Source organism: Cotesia typhae, unplaced genomic scaffold (genome assembly GCF_013202065.1).
Source record: "Cotesia typhae breed Kobodo isofemale line unplaced genomic scaffold, CoteBio_Ctyphae scaffold_45, whole genome shotgun sequence".
Taxonomy (NCBI): domain Eukaryota; kingdom Metazoa; phylum Arthropoda; class Insecta; order Hymenoptera; family Braconidae; genus Cotesia; species Cotesia typhae.
In genome coordinates this window covers 3651170-3673164 of record NW_027423777.1, presented here as the reverse complement: position 1 = coordinate 3673164, position 21995 = coordinate 3651170, and the positions used below count along the sequence as shown (strand labels likewise).

At 28.3% G+C, this 21995-nt stretch overlaps 1 protein-coding gene across 1 annotated transcript in view; it reads left to right on the top strand.

Moving 5' to 3' along the window:
* LOC141536920 (uncharacterized) overlaps window positions 1-21945 on the top strand; it is a 97398-nt gene extending 75453 nt beyond the window's left edge. Inside the window, 10 exon segments of the mRNA XM_074257720.1 lie at window positions 8679-8870; window positions 13248-13341; window positions 14542-14739; window positions 15843-16055; window positions 16170-18203; window positions 18524-18772; window positions 18836-19534; window positions 19611-19886; window positions 20079-20360; window positions 20442-21945. Of these exon segments, the coding sequence (XP_074113821.1) occupies window positions 8679-8870; window positions 13248-13341; window positions 14542-14739; window positions 15843-16055; window positions 16170-18203; window positions 18524-18772; window positions 18836-19534; window positions 19611-19886; window positions 20079-20360; window positions 20442-20713 (4509 nt within the window). The 3' untranslated portion in view covers window positions 20714-21945.
* Window positions 21946-21995: the final 50 nt, after the last annotated feature.

The following is a 21995-nucleotide window of genomic DNA, read 5'->3' as shown; positions in this document are numbered from 1 at the left end:
ATACTCAAATTTATTAATCATTTATAATGATAATAATAATAATTTTATTGTAATTGTATGGTTTTTTCAAGTGTGTTTATAATTGGATCTTACTGTTATAAAATAATTATTAAGTAAGTAAAGGGTGATATTCCTCTACATCAAGAAGAGTAGCTCGATTACCGACAGACAGCTGGATCCTGGTTAATAGACTACCGAATAAAGTCATCTCTAGTCTTTTTAAATTATTTTTTTTTTGTCTAGAAACTTTAATAATTTTTTATCAATACAAAAAGCTTTCAATATTATATATTATAATCTTTATACATGTCCATCAGCGTTAATATAATATTACATTATCATATTATATAGAATTAAAATATCTATCAATATTATGACAAAGCATTATATCAATAAATTAAACGTCTGTGACAATATCTCTCTACTACTACTGATTGTATTTATTCCAATAATGATAAATCAAAAATTTTCGCGTAAACTTTTTGTATTCTAAAATACTCGACTTTTGATTAATTTTTTTTTTTCGATTGTGCTACAAAGAAAAAAAATATCAAGATATCTATTCGGATACAACAGTTTTGTAGTATTGTAGTTTTCTAGTTTTGTAGCTCAGATACAAACCTATGACAAAGCTGTAGTGCCACAAGTATAGAAATGATAAAAAAGGAAAAAAAAAACTAAAAAGATATGTACCAGTGTACTAGTGTGTACAACTCCTATCCCCCCATACTACGTCAGTAACATTGGACTGCAAAGACGTCGAGAACGTTTCTCTGCTTCTGACAATCTAACTTTACTCCTTTTTTTTTTTTTATTATTATTATTATTTTTATTTTTCTACAGTACACTGGTCTTTGAAAAACTTTAAGAATGGAAAGCATCGTCAGAGTTTTCACAAAACGTCCTAACTTGTTGTGACTATCGACAAAACGTCCGTTGATATATGTATTTTATACATACAACAATATAATAGTAAGATCGACAAATAGAAATACCAATAGCTTAATATTTTTTTTTTTTATTATTATTATTATTATTATTATTATTATTATAAAATATCAAGATCAGTCTGTAGATCCTATTGTATATAACATAGGTTTACAAGAGGATATATTCTATGTGGTATGGATGAGTTTATGCTTTAACTCTACTCGGGGGTCTTACAGTCAAGCTACTGATACTAATACTAATACTAATGATAATACTAATACAGAGATTGTTTAATGTATATGTATATACGATTCGATGAGAAATTATCATTAAGCCCCGCGGTAGTAGCCGCGCTTGCGTATATTCACAACCTCTACTTGTTTAGCCTGTGTAAGAGACAATTTACGAGACTGAACTCATATTCTATCCTATTCTATCCTCTATCCTGTCGTATTCGCGAGTAGGGGGTCTCTGAGCTAATCCACCGGCAACGAGCGTTCTCTCGTTCGCGGCAAACTCGTGACTTTGGCTCTTCCCTTTATCACGAATCGAGTTTAATCCTATACATCCTACTAGCACGCCTAGATATATACGGGACATACCTACATACTTCCATTTTCACTCTCTCTCTTACTTACAATTTCTATTCACATATATATATATTAATATTTATATACACCTGTATCTGTGGTATAATATAACACAGGATTTTCGAGTTTACGAATGTTATTCACAATGATAAAAAAAAAAAAAAAAATTTACCTTGTGGAATTATTTTTCTTGAAACAAATAATCGCAGCGCTATAAACTAAATTTTGAAGAAATATTTTAGTTATTTTACGAGGGTTGAGCAGATCGAGTCACCCTTTTATTGAGTTAACACGAGGACGTACCAGTGTACCAGTGTGTATATCCAAAATTTCGAGCGATTTTTCATTTACACAAAACTTTTGGTTTTAGTTTTTTTTTTACCATCAACGTAATTGAGTGCGTACAGCAGGGAGTAAAAATAGGGATAGGGATACGATGAGATGCTGAAACGCAACGAAAAATATACGAACAAGTTATGGTATTTTTGTATATATATATATATATATATATATATATATATATATATATATATATATATAAGTTAAGGGTTGAGTTGTTATAAATGATGTTAAATGCCCGATCTACTGCCAGGAGTCTACGTTTTAAATTCAAACCCAATCGTCAATAAGTGTCGAAAAATGATGTACTGCTTTTTTTTTTCTCCATAATACATTTTTTTAAATATTTAATTAAAAAAGTAATTTAGAAAAATAACATTGTTTAAATTTCCCAAGAATTTAATATATTTTAAACCGATAACCATTATTTCATTTTAACAAAACGATTGAATATTTCAACAATGTTGAACATTTTTTCATTATAAAAAAAAATGTAATTGTTTTCATACTATATTAAATTTAAAAAAAGATAAAATATACATGTATATTTTATCTATCAATCAGGTATTTTTATTTAGTTTGTTAAAAAAATGTCGGAAAGAATGAACGAATGGTTATTCAACATCAAAGGAACTATACTGTTGGAATACGACATTTATATCACTGTTGATAGTATTGTCAAAGTTTTATATATCATCAATTTGATTGCTGAATCACTGGATAAATATTTTAAAAAAACTTAAAAACTTTTTCATGATAAAACAATAAACCGTATGTCTCGTCACATCCGTTTCTAATAAAAGATATGTTATGTATAATATATGTGAATTTTATTAAATTCCAGAAATCGATACGCTTATATAAAATCTACAAACAAAAATAATCATAAAATGATAATGAAATTAATATTTTATATATATTAAAAAAGTCGGAATAGTAAAAGTTAAAAGGGTATATCTAATATATATGTATATATTACTATTGTCATCATAACCCGATAATTCTCCTGCAGCTGTCGCAACAAACGTCCAAAAGAGCCGCTCGGAAACTCATCTTCTTGGAAAACTGTTGTAACTTTGCCGATGATAAATCCCACCTGTCGTTCAGGAGAAACCTACCAATCTTCCATCGCCTTATACTTTATTATACTCTTGTACAATTGTATAAGTTATATATGTTATATATGCCATTCACATTTCTCAAAATAAAGTAGATATATGTCCTTAAAAAAAAAAAAAAAATCTCTATCGTTTTACTTTTATTTATAAAATTTTAAAAAATTAAAATAATATTTTTTTGGTTTGTAAGAGAGTATTATGTATTATGTATATAATAATTATATCTTGATGGGAGCTTGTTAAAACTTGATCTCTCTAATAATCCCTCCGAAAACTTTTGATAGATCCACGTCAAGACACACGTCTGTAACACTCTGACTGCTTAACGAGACAGTTGATAAGACTTTTGATCTATATAATAATCATAGATATCCAAAAATTTATATGCAGCATTATAACTTGTATAAACCAATACGAACAAGAGAATAAAAATAAAAATAAAAATAAAGAAAAAATATTATAAGGTAGGAGATGAGATGAGATCTACAGCAAAAGATACATATTAATATAATATAAAATTGATAGAGATAAACCCTGAAAAATAAAGACGATAGCATATTTTTGTTGTAAATTTTTCATGAGTCATGAGTCATGGATATCTTGTAAACGGGATCTACCCTGTTTCTACATCGTGTACTTACATCATCCAACTTAACTCACAGTTTTAATTCTCCAATTCTTCTCTTTCCCTAAATTTTTGCTTATTTATTCTAATTATATAATCACCACCAGTTTTCATAGTTTACATTATTGTTGTTTATATTACTATAAATAAATTTTTAAGCTAAACACTTGATAAAAATAATAATTTTTATTAGTTTTTTTTTCTTTTTCTTTTAAAATGCCCTCACATTAAATATTAAATAAATAAATAAATTTTAGTGTGTCTGTAACACCCGGTGCGCATGCACTACTACTTATTTATCTACTCGGTAAACTCTATGTGAAATTGTGGAGCATCTTAAAGAATTATATATCTTGCGCCAAACTTTCATGCATTTCTTACTAAATATCCAAATAAATAAAAGTTTTCCTTATTTATTATTTTATACAACAAAACAATAGAATAATTTATACATTTTTTTTTATTTTTAAATAAAAGTAAATAAATGTCAAAACTACGGTGCTTTGTTAAATGATCATACGCAATAATTATAATTAATTATCAGCAACGGAATTACGGAAAGGGTTTTCAAGTGAAAGTATATTATGCCTAGTAGGTTTTTTTTTTTTTTTTTTTATATGGTCATTCGTTGTGAATACTAAAACTTTTTAATTAACAATACAACCACTGGTATTAAATAAAAATTAACGTGTCCACTAACATATGATGAATATGTAAGTTAATTTATCAAAAATATTATTTATTTTATAAAATTTTACCAACAACGTTATCCTTTTTAATTATTTTCAACAAAAAAGAAATCATGATTTATAAAAAAATTGATAAATAAACTCGATGTTATTTTTTGTTCTTTGCTATGACTATATATAGATAAAAAATAATAAAGGTGAAAGACTCACAAGTACCGTAGCTATCCAATGAACCTCATGAATATGCAACTGTACCGAGATGATGATGGTCAGAGACTGAGGAAAAAATATTAAAATATAAAAAAAAAAAAAAAACAATTTCTATATCCCTATCGCTATTCAGATAGGCGTATGAATACGTTAAATGTCAAATATTAAAATTAAAAAGTATATATTATTATTATTATTATTATTATTATTATTATTATTATTATTATAGTTATTGTGTGTTGTATTATTTTAACTCGTGTAAAATTATTTTAATTTATCAAAAATTTTTTAAACATTGCACCAATGAAAAAAAAAGTAAGAAAAGAAAAGAAAATGAATTCCCGTTACTGCGTGACAAGATGCAATAAAAAGGAGCATACAATTATTATCCTTTACGTAAAACTTAATGGTATATACTTTATACTACTGTGTTTAACAGTAAACCTTTTTTTTTGTTTCATTATTTTTTATTTTTATTTTTTTACAGCTCTGAATAAATGTCACAAATATATAAACGAACATATTCTGCACGCGAAAAAATAATTAAACATTTATCCCAGTTATAACCAGTAATAAATAATTAATTTTTTATTGTTAATTATATTTACTGAAAGTTAATATATAGTAAATTATTATTTTTTTTCTATTATAATATCAAAGATTAAAGCATATATATTTAATATATTTTAGGTCGTTTTAGTTTTTGGTTGGTATTGGTATTGATAGGGAGAGCAATCATCCGTGGCTTATTCTGGATAAGAGTAAGATTTAAATATGGATACCTACGCGGGTTTTTGACTAGATGTCAGCAATTTATAGTTATATAACTTTCAGTTGCGTGATATACTGTATGAATATCAATAGTAATATCTATCTATATATAGTACGTGATAAGTTGGTGTTAAATTATCTAGGATTACGCGTTATGAATCAAATATCCTCTAAGTAAAATGTCTAATACTTATACTTTTATATTATATATATATATATATATATATATATATATATATATATATATATATATATATATATATATATATATATATATATATATATATATATATATAATTTATCATTTGTGACTATAAATTAATAATAATAAAAAGTTAATTTATTTTTAATATGAAATATGACATAGGTATATTAGCGGAGGTCTCCTTTTTATAGTCAGATTTTTATCTTTATTGTTTTCAACAACCACTCAAGAAATTCTTCCTTTACTTTTTTTATAAGGTAACTTTTGTTCATAAAAATAACAAATTACATTTAAGTGGAAAAAAATTATTTCACTATCAGCTAAATTTACAATTTGTTTTATCTTGATTTGTATAAATCATATCAATAGAATGGATCTTATATTATAAATTTAAAAAAATACAATCCTTTATTATTATAAATTACTATTTAGATTATTCAAATAATTTATTGAATCAAGATAAATAATAAAAGTATGTATAAATCCACAAAAAAGCACATTAACTGTTATATGTATTACAGACACGAATATATATAAATATAAAAATATAAATTCGGAGGTGTTGCAATTTATTTATTTCTTAGCTTCTCTATTTATTATTTTTTTATATTTTTTGTTACCCCAAATAAAGCTGGATAGGCATGATGCTGGATAATTGATGGGGATAATAATTTACCTTGTTCCAAGATTCATTTTTCCACTGAGTTAGACTCTTGTAATCCGGGTGTTAAAGTGTTGGGATCCTAAATGACCTCGTGTCGACTTTTTACTTAAATATATTTATTATCATTATCATTGTTGTAATACGGCTAATTTAAATATTTTTATTTTATTATTTTATTTGTTTAATTAAAATAAATATTAATTTTTAATTGGCTTTAAAATAACTGAACGCTAAATAGTAGTAAAATAAATAAATAAAAAAATAAAACACCTACTTACAGTACTATTATATTATTAAACAGCTATTACAGCGTCACATTGTTGTTTTAAAGTCTATGACATGGAAAGCAAAGGGGTTTATACATTAGAGCTTACTATATATAAAAATAATAACAATATATGTAATGTAGTAGTAGCGTGAGACACGCTGGTACTGTTGTTACTTCTGGTATTGCCGCTACATACCGATAACTTGACTATATCATATATATACACGCACACAATTAAATTCATTGACTGACTGACAAGCCCTTTTACTACAGCGTTTATTTAACTTTACACTAAAAATATATTACTATTTCTGTTCTGTTATGATATTAATTAAGTACGAATGTAGTAAAACATTTAATGATAAATGATAACAATAGTAAAGATATATTATTTCAGCTTTTATAAACGTACGATTTGAAAATTTATACAAATGAATAGCAAAATAAACACTCGCGAAATTATTCAATAATTTAATTGCTTTGCATAAATTTTTTACATCATCATCATTATAATAATGGTAATTTTTTTTTCTTTTCTTTTTTTTCTCTTGGTATTTATATCTATTTCACTTGAATCTGGTAAAATCGAATCAGACACACCCTACGTAACGTGAAATCGTCCCCTGACCCATTTCACCAGCAAGTGAAATTCCCACAGCATCACAATTCCCCTGTAGGCGTTACTCGTAATAAATTCCCCCACACACACACATATATATATATATATATATATATATATATATATATATATATATATATATATATATATATATATATATTTAAAGTCAACTACTCTGAAACCATCACTAAACTATATACATATATATATATATATATATATATATATATATATATATATATGTCTCCATTTCGATTTTAAATGTCTCAAGAATTTTTAAACTCTTTAAGATGGATAAGATTAAACTTTTTAAGTATTTTAATGTTAAAAAGTTTTAGCAGAATAAAAAGTATTAAAATTTTTATTTTGTTTAGCATACGGTACTTGTAATATAAAAGGATAAAAGTTCCAATCGAATGAACACGATTCACATTTACGTTCACATTTCTCATTTCTCATTTCTCATCAACGCCTCAGGCTGCTCAATCATGCTGTTAGTTACTATATCTACTGTATCTACTATACTAATACTTTAACTAAGGGGTTACTTTCTTGTGGTTACTCTTGCTTCCTCTTGTTACTAAAAGCTTTATGACATATATATATATATATATATAAATATATCATGAATTTAAAATTTTAAATCGTTGTGAGAATAAAATAAAAGATAGCATTTACAATCTAACTGTTTCATCAGACAATAAAATTTATTTTTTTCATGGACTTTTAGACTTTATTTAAGCTTAAGGCTAATCAAGATATTTAAATCTAACATTTTATATTCATTATATTATATAAATGATTTAGTGTGATAAAATTATAAAGATATTGGTTGGCATCAACCATATCGACAGAGTATAAATTATTTTTATAGCTTTTATCTCCAATAAAGTATAAATTTAAAGGGATTACCATATATACATATATATTTTTAAAACATATTTTTATCTATCTGATTTACATAACTTTTTATCATAATAATTTTAAGTTTTTGATATTTCATAAAATATATATATGTCTATAAATTGATGACAATATAACCAAACGAAATATAACCCTTAATAGTATGGTAGTAAAATATAAAAGGTAATATAATACAGTTAAAGAGGCATTTATGAGATGAACTTAGTGGTATATCTACATATATAAAGATTAAAAACTTACTGTTGTCAAAACTTAAGTTTGATAATTCGGTGACTTGATGAGTATTTTATAGCCCCAAGCTTATATCAGTTGTTGCTAAAGTTTATACCAACATCACTAGGATCACTATCAGAATCTATAGAATAGGGTCTAAAATTTATACCATAAAAATCTTATATAAATAATGATAATAATAATTTAAATGGAGGTAAAAGACATAGAAAATAAAATAAAGTAACCGCCTTTTCCCTGTCTCTGTGAGAATTCAATTCTCAGGTAGTATTTGGTCTTGCTCGTAAGATATTGCAAAAATTACGGTTCACGTCCCCAGTAGTATACATCACTGGCAATGGAGCCACTGGAGAGAGGACCCGACCTAAACCAACCAATTGAGGAAAAAAAAAAAAAAAAAAAAAAAAAAGAAAATAATAATATTATACTTTATTTCTCATGTTTAATTATAATAATAATAATAATAATAATTATTAAATAAAAAAAAATTTACAGGTAAAAGTAATGCTGAGAGTATCATCCGGTGAAGGTGGTAGTTTTTTTACTGCTGACAAACGTAAAAAACAAATAACAATTATTGATCCAACGTCAGGACAATCAGCAACGACTGAATCAGACAGAAGGCCAACTGTTGCTGCTCCAAAGATGTTTGCATTCGACGCTATTTTTACAGAAGAAGATTCACAGGTAATTTTAATTACTTTTAAAAAAACTAGGTAAAAATTTTTTTTTTCCAGTTGACATAGTTAAATATGTATAAAATAAAAGATCGGAAGTTAAAATTTAAAGATTTAGTACATGCTCAGTTGCTTTAAGTTACTTGTATATATCTTGAGATAGATTATATTTCTCTATAGCATTTCTGGTGTCTCCGTTGGGCGCATAACTAAACTAATTTCCAGATCTCCAGAGCCAGCCCTCCTATCCAGGAAATCGCTTCAGGCTTGAGGCAAGTGATGTTGATTTGGTATTGCTCTGTCGCCGTATACTTAAACCTACTGGCTGGCTTCGACATTTCAAATTTTCTTCTTCAATATCCACTCTTTAATTCTTTTAACATCTAAAATATTCACCATTTTATATTACACGATATATATATATATATATATATATATATATATATATATATATATATATATATATATATATGTTTATAAACTGGTTTTAAAATAAAATTATAAATTAAAACCATCTAAAATATTTTAAAATAATATGATGAGACATAGTTGACAGACAATCAAGAGAGTGTTGATGGAGATCAATCGATTACTCTCAATTCTTCTGCATGACTCTCTATTACCCAACGAATAAAGAGACATAGACCCACACACGCACACAAGGGACAATAGAGTAAATCGATATAGATATATGTATATAGTTAAAGAGGGAATCAAACATCTAGAATGGATAATATACCAAAGCTGAATTCTGTTGGTCCTGTTGGTTCTCTTGGTTCTCTTGGTTCTCTTGGTTCTCTTGATTCTCTAGCTCCTCTTCGCTCTCTAGAGAGCTTTTCTTCTTTTCTCTTTCCACTTTCCTCTTTCTGTATTTCTGAATACCCGAGAACTAGACACATATTCAAGTTCATAGCTCCAGGCTCATTTGAATCCAACCTCCGATAATGTCCCTTAGGTCCACTGCTTCAATAAAATACTTGAAAATACCTCCTACAGTATCCTATAGTATATCTTTTAAACCTTATACTTTATAGTGAGTTTTACTCTCTGTTTGAATTTGTCCCTTCAAGGTAAGCCCATAAAATTAAATTCCCTAAAAAAAATCATCCACAAATTGACAAAACTTTTTTAAATTTTAATAAAATACAATATAAATTCCTCTAGGGTATTTATTCTCCAAAATTATTATTTATTAGGATAGTATATAAATATAAATTGTAAAATATGTATAATATATTGTAGGATGATCGATCTCAATTAGGAATCTTCTCATATATATATATTGCTAAAGGGTATTGACAATTCTATTGCCGCAAACTAAACACCGAGACAATAGACGTCGACGCAGGATTCAGCGCCGGATAATTCACCATATATCCTATAATGGTATATGCGGGACAAGGGCTTTATTATTGACTTATACGACTAATAGTCGCGTTGTAGATTACACCATCACCATACTATATATACATATTACACATATTCCACATATAACTTATATATATATATATATATATATATATATATATATATATATATATATACCTAGAATAGGTAGTTCATATTGCTGCCAATCCAATGAGAATTCTCTATTCTATTCTATTCTATTCTACACATATACATACAATACCTTTATATACAGCAAGTTTAACGCATAGCAGTGAGAAATGGATGAATTCACTAATTTAATACATAATACTCATTATCATCATATAAAGATTTTATTACATATCATCTTAATATTCATCATTTAACAGTTTATCGTTAATACACTATTAAAATTTAAGGTACACTCTATTTTTTGAAATTTATATAAAGTTAAAACTGTATTATTTGTTAAATGAAAAATGAGATTATTTTGGGTATTTTAGCCCCTTTTGGTCACTTGTCCTCTCTCGATTGTCGTGAAATATACCGCGATTTACACAAGAGATTGGGCTCATTGGTGCCTGGGGACTAAGTACGCTCTCTATTCATTCTCTCATACTCTCCTCTACCCGTTACTGATTCAGGATCAAAAAAGCATTTACTAAATCCGATGGGAGGTGATATACACTCTACTAACCCTATACATACAACATAGCTGTTACTACGGTAACAATAATAATATTATATATAAAACACACCAGCTCATTGCTCAACACTTTAACTGTTTTTTTTATAGTTGTTTTATTTTTATAATAATTTAAGTTTTAAATAAAACATTTCCAATAACCATTGGAGAATTGCTGTGAGAATTTATTTTTTTTATAACAGATAATAATAATAATAATAAATCTTTTCAGAAAAGAAATATATTGTTAAAAATTGTCTCTGAAAATATGGATTTGAATTTTTAATTTGTATTTTCATTCGAACAAAGTTATAAAAATAAAAAACACTTAACAAGACTTTTTTTTTTTTTTTTTTTTTTTTTTTTTTTTTTTTTTTTTAATATTTTGTCTCGACGTAATTTAAGTAAGATTAGAATAAAAATCTGATGAATCAAATAAAAGCATCGGCTTTTAAAGAAATTAAATTTAATAAAAAAAAAAAAGTTTCAATTTCAACGATTAAAAGATTTTCACGATTGGTAAAGAAACTTATAAAAGAGAGAAAGCCCTTCGATTATTCACTCTGTTTTTTCCTCTTTCTCTTATTTTGGCGTTAAATGAAGAAAAAGAAAAAAGGAAAAAGGAAAAAAAACGTTTAAAGAGGGTGCGACAAAAAAAAAAAAATAAAGAAAAGGTATCGCGTTGCTTTAGCCGGGAGTGCATTATTTCAGGGACTGATGGTAACACGATTTTTACATTCACACCAAACGATAGAAATACGAGCCCTTGAGTAGTTGTACTCTTTAAGTTTTTCTTTTATTGTTATTATTATTATTATTATTATTATTATTATTATTATTATTATTATTATTATTATTATTATTATTATTATTATTATTATTATTACTATTTTTTAGTTCATCTTAAGCTCAGTTAAATCTAAAGCTCAGCTTTTTTTTTATTATTATCATCATCGTCGTCGTCGTCTTGTTAGTCAATAGTAGAACAAAAAAAATATCAAGTCAAAAGGACTCATCCCTAGAGTTCTGGAGTTGGTTATTCTTATCTGTATTCTATCGGTGTTCTGTAACCTATTGCGTTACCAAGACGCGGTCTGCAAGCTCAATCCTCTTTATTCTTCCTGTATATATACATATATAATTTTAACTTTGTTGGCATCAACAGTAAGATAAAGACATTCCGACTTAAACAATATAATAATAATTATAATTTATAATCATCACAGTTGTCATCGTGTATTATTTTTAAATTCAAGTTGTTTTTATTTATTTATTATATTATTTTTGGTGGCTAATTCAAGAAAGGTAAAGCAAGTAAAGAGACGCCGTCGACTTTAATTTACACCCATAGAAATTAATGGACGGTTGCCACTCTTAATTGAGACTTGTCTGATATCTAAAACTCGTAAACTGTATAAGACGAAACTTACAATACCATCTAAAATGCCAGATCTCAGATCCCATTTATATATATATATATATATATATATATATATATATATATATATATATATATATATATATACCAGATTCCTGCTATCGAACCATTTTTCATCGTATTATGTGAGCTGAATTATAATAAACCAACCTATTATATATAAGAATATAATTTATAACACGTGTAGGAATCAATGTCACTGATGTTATAGATATATCACCTCATGCTTGTATTTTGACTTTATTTTTAATTTAAATAGTAACACATGAGATAAAAGAATAATCGAATAAAATACGATGACATGATGAAAGATGACCGTAATTTATTTTAATTTGAACCCTTTACACAACTCTACATGTAACTGTCTTATTGAGGATGAAAATGGGATGAGTATACGTCTGTTGGTATAGTTGTAATAGTTGTTATAGTTGTTATAGTTAGTATGGAGGATCTTACCCTTGACGAAACAACTCATTGTATACATATAGTAGGCATATATAGGGTGCTGTTTGTTGTCTGTTGTTTCTCTTTCCTCCTCTTTCATCTTCTCTTCATTGTAGTTTGGTAGTTTACCTCACATCCTTCCTGCTGTTGTAATCATCATACTTCTTATAGCCATATTCTACCATATAGTAATAATAATAATAATAATAATAGCAATGGTAGTTTTAGTCTTGTCAAGCTGTACCAGAATATAACAGAATATCCTCGACGTGCTGTCGTGTACGACAATCAAGTGTGTTGAGATTATGACCAAGTCTCTGTACTGGTCACGTATTTCATTAAACCACCATCGTTTTACTATCATTATTATATAATATCTACCAAAAGGATATTATAATAATAATATTAATACTTTTATCAAAAAATAATTATTTTATAATATAATGTTGCAGATAGAAATATGTTCAAGCGCGTTAACTGATGTTATTCATGCTGTCATTAATGGTACAGACGGGTGCTTATTTTGTTTTGGTCACGCCGGTTTAGGTAAGAATAAACATTATTAAATAAATCATATTTTAGTTTATTCGATAACATTCACTGAAATTATATTTGAAAATAAAAACAGAAAAAGATTTATGTATATCTTTGAGAGAGTTTGAGATAATTTGCTATCTTTTTTTGTTTGGTCAAAAACTATATGCTGAAGAATACAACACTGTGAGATAGAGAGATGCCAAGTTGTTTTACATTTTAAGTAGTGATATCGAGTTTGCATGCAAATCCATGATTATACTGCGAGGGGAATAAAATGTCTCTGTGAGGTATGAAAATGGTGAAGAGAAAAAGAAAACACAAAAAAAGGGCCATCTAAGACATGAAACAGCTTCAATGAAGTAAGACAAAAGAATATATATTTCAAAACAAAACAAAGAGATGTTGAAGAAAAGTTTGAAAATAAAAATAATAATAATAATAATAATAATAATAATAATAATAAAATATGCCAGTGGGACGTCCTAATATTTTACATTTTTTTTAGATTAATTAAAATGATCTGTATGTATAAAAGAAAGTATTTTAATTCATGCTTTAAATGAAATTTCATTTCTTAATAAAAAATTAACAAAATACACAAGGAAATTTACTTAGTCATAGCGAGTAGCGAAAACGTCAAAGGGCTAAATTAAACAGGGCAACTCTAACTCAAACTCATTCCATAAAATAATTAATCGTTAAATTTTGACGACGCTGTTTTACTTTTTACTTTTGTTTTACTTTGTTTAAAGTGAAAATAACCCTAAAGTTAGTTACTAAAACTTTTAAACAAACAAAAAATAATATTTTATTTATTATTCTTGAATCCTTAAAGTAATTAAAATTTTTTTTATTTATAATATACATTAAATTAAATAACAATAGCATTTATGTGTTTTCGTTATAAAAGGAGTTAAATAATATTTAAGATTGTGTGTTTTCATTACTTTTACGGCGCCGTGGGTTGTTTCATTACCCTCGGAGAAAATAAAATTAAAAAAAGATTAAAAAAACTCGAGACTTTTTCATTTATAATTTTAATATAAATCCTAACTCAAACCCTTTTTTTCATAATTAATTATATTATTAAAGTTGTTTCAACTGTTTGGAGGAGAAAAAAAAAAAAAAAAAAAAAAAAAAAAGTCAATCACAGCTGTTGTTAAAAGAAGAAAAAAAAATTTATTAATAATTAAAATATTATTGTTTTAGGTAAATCACACACAATGCTCGGTACTCCTGAGGCTGGACATACACTAGGTGCTATTCCATGTGCAATAACGTGGTTATTTCGTGGTATATCTGAGCAAAGACAAAGAACTGGAGCGCGATTTAGTGTACGAGTAAGTTGTGTTGAATTAACAACTGGACAACATCAATTAAAAGACCTGTTAGCTGCATACGCAAATGGTAATTACTTTCATTCTACATTTTTTGTCGATTATTAAGAAAAAATAAATAAAGTACTTTAATAACTAGGACACGTACAATTTTTATCATGTTCCACTTTTTTATTTTTATTTCTATTTTTATAATATGTAGAAACACGTTAGAAATACATGATGACAGTGAACATCTTACGTTCTGAAGAGCTTTCAACGATCACATTAAAATGAATCGTAAGAGATAAGAAAAAAAATTTGAAATAAAAAGGAAATGTGTCTGTATGTCAGTATTAAGATATTTTTTTCAGTCAATACAACAAAACATTTTTCGCATTTGTCTGTAAATCTAAAAAAAAATTCTAATACTGTCTCACTTAGGTTTTATTTTTTATTATCTTAAAAAATATGTCAAGTAAATTTTCTATTTTTGTTACAATGAAAATAGAAATGATAAAAAAGAAGCAACATATCAATCTTAAATAAAAGATGATTGATAGTATCTCAAGATAATATCTAGTGTCCCAAGTGTGTTTAATGTATTACACACGGATATAAGTAGCCCAAGTAGTGCAATTTTGAACAAGGATACAGTAACGGTCACGGTCACGGTCATGCTCACCCGTTAAACATATGAGCTGGAACATATTTTCTAGAGTGGTCCATCGAATCGGTTTAGGGTGACTCTTACATTTAAAATATTTTTTTTTTTTTTTTTTTTTTTTTTTTCCAAGACTAAACTTTAAAGTATACCGAAATATCGAAAGGATAGGTGGCTTTTAAACAAGAGACATATCGATTACGTGTCTACACTTGGCTCTCACAAAAAATTTTATCTTTATTTTTTATTTTATTTTCCCCCTGAAAAGTTTAGATGTCGTGAAAAATATACCTTGAATTTACGTAACGGGTTACATTCAAGATGTCGTTAAAGATCTGCTCAAGACAAAGTAACCAAGTCGACACACATGCTGATAATATTACTTTTTTGGTCCCTTTTATGGATATTGCCTGATGATGCCACATGACGTTCTAGCAATTTAACTTTACCAAAACTATAATACTACACTCGAATTTTATTATATTATCTATTTTTTTTTTATAATAAAATAATAATAATAATAATTATAGATTCCGAACAATCACCGGCAGTTTATCTACGTGATGATCCACTGTTTGGTACACTGCAGCTTCAGCAGCACAGTGAACTCCGTGCACCTACTGCTGAGCGTGCGGCATTTTACTTGGACGCAGCAGTTGCTGGCCGTCAATATGAAGATAGCAATGCTCATATGCTCTATACACTTCATGTTTATCAATACAGTGTTGCTGGTAAAGGTGGAGGTACGTTAATATAATAATTAATATTTAATAATAATAATAATAATAATAATAATATATATATATATATATATATATATATATATATATATATATATATATATATTTAATATATAGTTGCTGGTGGGCGTAGCAGACTTCATTTAATGGATCTTGGTAATTCAGATCGTGGTAAATCTGCTGGTGGTATACCCTTGTCTGGTCTTGGAAATATATTATTAGCAATATTTAATGGTCAAAAGCATTTACCCTATAAAGAACATAAATTAACCCAATTATTAAAAGAATGCCTGGGTTCACTGACATGTCATGCAGCAATGATTGCTCATGTATCACCAAATGCCCAACATTATACGGATACCCTAACAACTGTACAATTAGCCTCACGTATACACAGAATGCGCCGACGTAAAATAAAATTTGTATCTGGTGGTACACAAGGAAACGGTCACAGCAGTGGGAGTTCCGGTGAGGAAGCTGCACGACAAAATACTGAGTGTGATCCAAGCTCAAGTGATTTATCAGCAGACACTGTTATTTATGTTGGTCCATCTGCTGAAGACGCTACTGATGGTGAGCATCCACCTGTTTATATTCCAAGTCTTAATTCTGGTGATCAACGATGTGCTATGGGACGTATTTTACGTGGCTCTGCTGCTGAAAGACCTTTAAATAGCAAATTTATTGAAGATCACCATAGTCCAGTACACAATAATAAAACAACAATTACTACAACAACAATACCATCAACAACGACAACAACAACCACGACAACAACTAATCCAACGGCAGTAACCCAAACAACAGTGTCAATGGCACCAACAAAATCATCTGTAAAAACACTAACTCAAACGGCATCTAAACAAACATCGCCAGCTCACAGTATTACACCAAAAGCAAGTCCAGCCCGTAAAATGAACACTAAATCTTCCATTAATAAATTAACAGACTCCCCAACAATTAGTAAAATGCCAATTTCTAGTAGTAATAATCCAAGTGGCAATGGTGTTATCATTATTGGATCTTCTGACGAACAGTGGATTGATGGACCAAGAATATCTAAATCAAAAGTTGCTGAAGCAAGACATTTATTTAAAGATACTCATCATAAAAGAGAAACATGGATTGATGGTCCTTTACAGCCATTACTTAATCAGCAGCAGCAGCACCAACAGCAACAACTACAACAACTACAACAACTACAACAACTACAACAACTACAACAGCAACAACTACAACAACAACAATCATCACAGCATACTGGATACGGTTTTATGGATAATCATAAAAAAATAATGATAAGAAAGTGGGTAGAAAATCAGTCATCACAAATCCAACGGGCCAAGCACACGTCATCGAGATCGGAATCTAAATTAGGTCAATCTTGTGGAAGCGGTGTCACTGGTGGTTTTGGTATTTTTAAAGACATTACAAGTAGTAGTATTGGTGGTGGTGGTGGGGGCTCGGCGGGATTTAAAATGTCGTCTGATGATAATGAGGATGATACGTCATTAAGTATTGTGGGCAGCGATAGTTTAAGAACAACTGATGCTGATGATACCATTGATAAGATTCGTTCTACTGGGGGTAATAAATTATTAAATTTAATAAATAATATCAAGTCAAATACTGATTCTGGTTTAGATTTAACAACTAGTCCTGTTATTGATGATAGTAGTGATAATAAAAATAATTCCCACAATGACGATGATGATAATGATGATGATGATGATGATGATGATGATGTTAATATTGTAGATATTGATGATGATGATGATGATGATGATGATGATGATGATGATGATGATGATAATGAAGAGGAAGATGAAATAATTGTACCTCCACCGTTAAAATTAATTGAACCACTGAGTAATGGTGTTAATCGCGAAGTTTCAATGGAGAGTCTTAATTTATCTCATAAAGATATGGTATTGCCTTCGAGGCATTCACTGTCGTCGGAAGATGAAATTTTAGAGATTATTGAAGTTGAGGATTTAGAACCAGTACCAATGCAAGACTCGTGTTTGCAAGTTACTGAAGAAGATATAGCACTTTGTATGGGTGAAAATCCTCTACCTGAAAGCGATCAAGAGGAACATCCGTTAAGGATTTTGAGTCAAGAAAACTTGACAATTGTCTCTACATTCACGGGTAAGTTTTATTTTATTATTATAAAAGTTTTTCAGCTATATGAGTGTAGAAAAAAAAAAAAAAAAAAAAAAAAAGTGATATCTAACAAAAGTCAACATAGGAGTATATATATCTGTAATCTTTTAAAGCTATGGGAAAATAACTTTTAAAAGATTACTTTTTCAAGTACCATTATACCTCAAGATAATCCTATTTATTTTCCTAAACTGCTGTTAATACGTAGTTGATAAGAAAACTTTATTTTTGATAAAAAGAAAACTAAATCGATATTTGAGAAAAAAAAAAAAAAAAACAATTTGTATTTTAAATATAATTGGCAGATTCAATGTCAGTAATGTCAGATAGTGAACGTTACAAACCACAATTTTCATCATCAGTGGGTACAGGTGTCTTGCCACGACCTTACTTTGACCATGAAGACTTTCTTGAACAGGAAACTCGACACAAGTTTGATCAATTGGCTCGACTTCATGAACTATATCAAAGTAAACTTGCTTTGGCCAATGTATCCAATTCAGTGACTTATCAGAGAGAAAACTCATCTGTTGTCAGTGTTCATGATGTTTCTGGTAAGTTTTTTACTTTTATAATTTTTATATTTTTTAATAAAATATATATTATAAATTTAATAGCAAATGTCTTCCGTCCACCGTCACGTTGTCAATCTTTATCACTGTCTGATGTTATGTTTAATGACAATTCAAGTAATCATGGAAGTATATACAGTGAGCCAGCGTATATACCTGGCAATAACGATGAAGAAAAAATATGTGATAATTGTCGGCAAAGTATGTCACGACCGGCAACAGCATCTTATTGGTATCCAACAATTCAAGAAACTATTTCAACAGGAGGAACAGGATCTTCGCTAACGAAAAATCAACAAACAATGTCATCAGTGACTGGAATGAGAATGGGAATGGGAATAAGAATGGGAAAAGGTGGTGGAGGATCATCATCATCATCATCATCAGCATTGCCATTATCATTAGGTGGTGGTAATGGTGGTGCAGTATCACAAATTCCTAGCAATAGTTTATCACATTTAGCAAGTCCAAAACGTTATTGCGGTAAATTTAGTGATTGTAATATATCTAGTCTACGACATCCGGATGGTGCGTCAAATCCAAATCTTAAAGAGGAAATTGAAAGAATACCGGGCAATGGTGCTTCGGGATCTGATCCTGAAGAAGAATATATTGAGTCTAAAAAATTATTTAACACAGCTGTTCATGAAAGATCTGAAAGAAATGAAAGAACTGAAAGAACTGAAAGAACTGAAAGAACTGTCACTGGCAAATCGGATATTGAGGAGGAAATTAAATTTCCAGGTACAATATTATCACTATTATTTATTTTTGAAAAAAATTAATGTTATCATTATTATTATTATTAATTATTTTTCAGTAACTACACCGTTAGAATTATCAATTCCGTCCTCACTACCGTCCTCAGGTCGTATGCAACGTAAAATATTAAGCCTCGGTTCATCACTTGGATTAAATCGCGAGAGTTATGATTCTGGTGCTGATTCTACGCCACATGCTGCTAAACTTTCTCCAGCTACTTTGTCAAGGTATCGCGCTGAAAGTTCCGGTTATGATAGCGTAGTTAGAGACAGCGAAATTAGTAGCATTGCTAGTGATTCATCAAGGCAAACTAGCGCACTCCAAGAGCATCAAGGTATGTATTAATAATATTATATTTATTCGCGTATAAACCCTAATTATCATTTATTTATTTTTTTTTAATTTGAGGAAAAAAAAAATAAATTTTATATAAAAGAGCTTTAAAAAAGCCTTTATCCCTTGGGACGATGATTTTCTCAGGTGGCGCACTGGGAGTTCTAACATCGACGTTGTGCGGATGTTTCAGCGGTGGGACAACCGGGAGCCGAGTACGTGCAACACGTTCAACATCAGCAGCAGTGGCAGCAGCAGCAGCAGCACCAGAGGCAAACAACTCTACCCGTGGTAGTACTCGATTACACAGACGAGGACATGGAAATAATGGAACGGAGAGATCTAATTCGCTCGGATCCACGTGGCACAATGTACAAGATAAACAACCTACGTCTGCGCCAACGGCTTCTTAAAATTGAGTTACGTGACGCTAAAAGACGACTAATGATACCCGATAATCGATGGACCTATGATTGTGAGTTTTAATAATTATTTTCATTTTTCATTTATCAATTGTAGTTATTTATAAATTTATCTTTATATTTTTATCCTACAGTACATGTAGAAAATAGTATGGATTGGCGTAATTCATCATTTATTGAAGCACTTAAAGCTGAAACAGTGATACTACAAAAACGTGTTGATGCTTGCAAAAGTCATGTTCTACTTGTTACATGTTTTGACTCTTCTTATAATACTAAAACTCGTACTTGTAATAGTAATAATAATGATAACATTATTAGTAGTGATAGTAATAGTAATAGTAATAACCGGCCAATGAGAGATAGGCCCAGTGAGACAATATTGCCAAATATTGGGATCTTTTAACATAGACTGAAATCAGTACAACAGTCTTCTGTGTACTGATCATCGATCATTTTTTATTTTATTTATTAGTAAATTTTAAATAAAAAAAAAAAATTTTTTTTTTTTTTTTTTTCATAGTTACCAAGTAACAGACTGACGAGTTTATTTCTTCTTTTTTATCAAACCAAATAATAATTTACTATTTTTTACTTTTTTTTTTATTATCCACAATATACTCTCGAATGTGTATAATTTTTTGATAAATTTTTAAATGTAAATTGTAATTAGAAAAAAAAAATCAGTAATGATGACCAAAGTCAATTTGTTTTGATAAAAATTGTGTCAAATTAATGAGCTTCATTATTAAATATGAACTTTTATAATCCGATTATTAAAGACTGATAATAATCTGGTGTCTTAATAATCAACACCGTTCTTAATCATTATACTGAAATCGGTTATTAAATTTGTTTATTGTTATTAATTGTAATTCGGACAAATTCCGGCTAACCTGCCAAACAGACAAAAAAATATGTAAATTTACATAATAATTTATAAACGCTGGTACATTAAAAGAAATGTATTGTAGCTTTTATTGCTAATCATAATTATCGCACATGGTAGATTTTTGATTGTAGACATGCAACAAAACTTTTAAATATACAAATATATCAATTATTGAAATTTAAATTGTCAAATAATTTAAAGAAAAAAAATAAAATTTTTTATGTATAGTATAGAGTATGTATAAAAATAATGAGATATTACAAATAACGATAAATCAACTGCCGAATTATAAGCACTGCTCACGAATAACTCGGACGATAAAATATTTACGTGATACAAATTAGCGTCCGTCTGTAGTAGGTGAAAATAGAAAATAATAAAATTAAAAAAAAAATAAAAAATAAAAAAAAAAACAAATCCAGTAAAGTAAGTAAAAATAACTCTGATATTAAATCATTATAACAAATAATCTTTGTATTATAACTATTGTATTATATTTATATTTTATATGTACAAATTAGTATTGTAATTTCTTGTAATAAAAAAAGTAATCTATAATGTATTAAATATAATAAAGGATTATTAATGAAATAATTTAGTAAAACGATAGATAGGGTAATAGACATGACAAAATGAATTTGCAAATGTACACCTCCATTCGTTTATTGCGATTATTATTGTCGTACGCGTTCTGCTCGTTTCACAATATATTTCCGGATCCCACGCGTACCCGCTTACACCACCATCACCACCGTATACATTAAATATATATATATATATATATATATTATTCCCA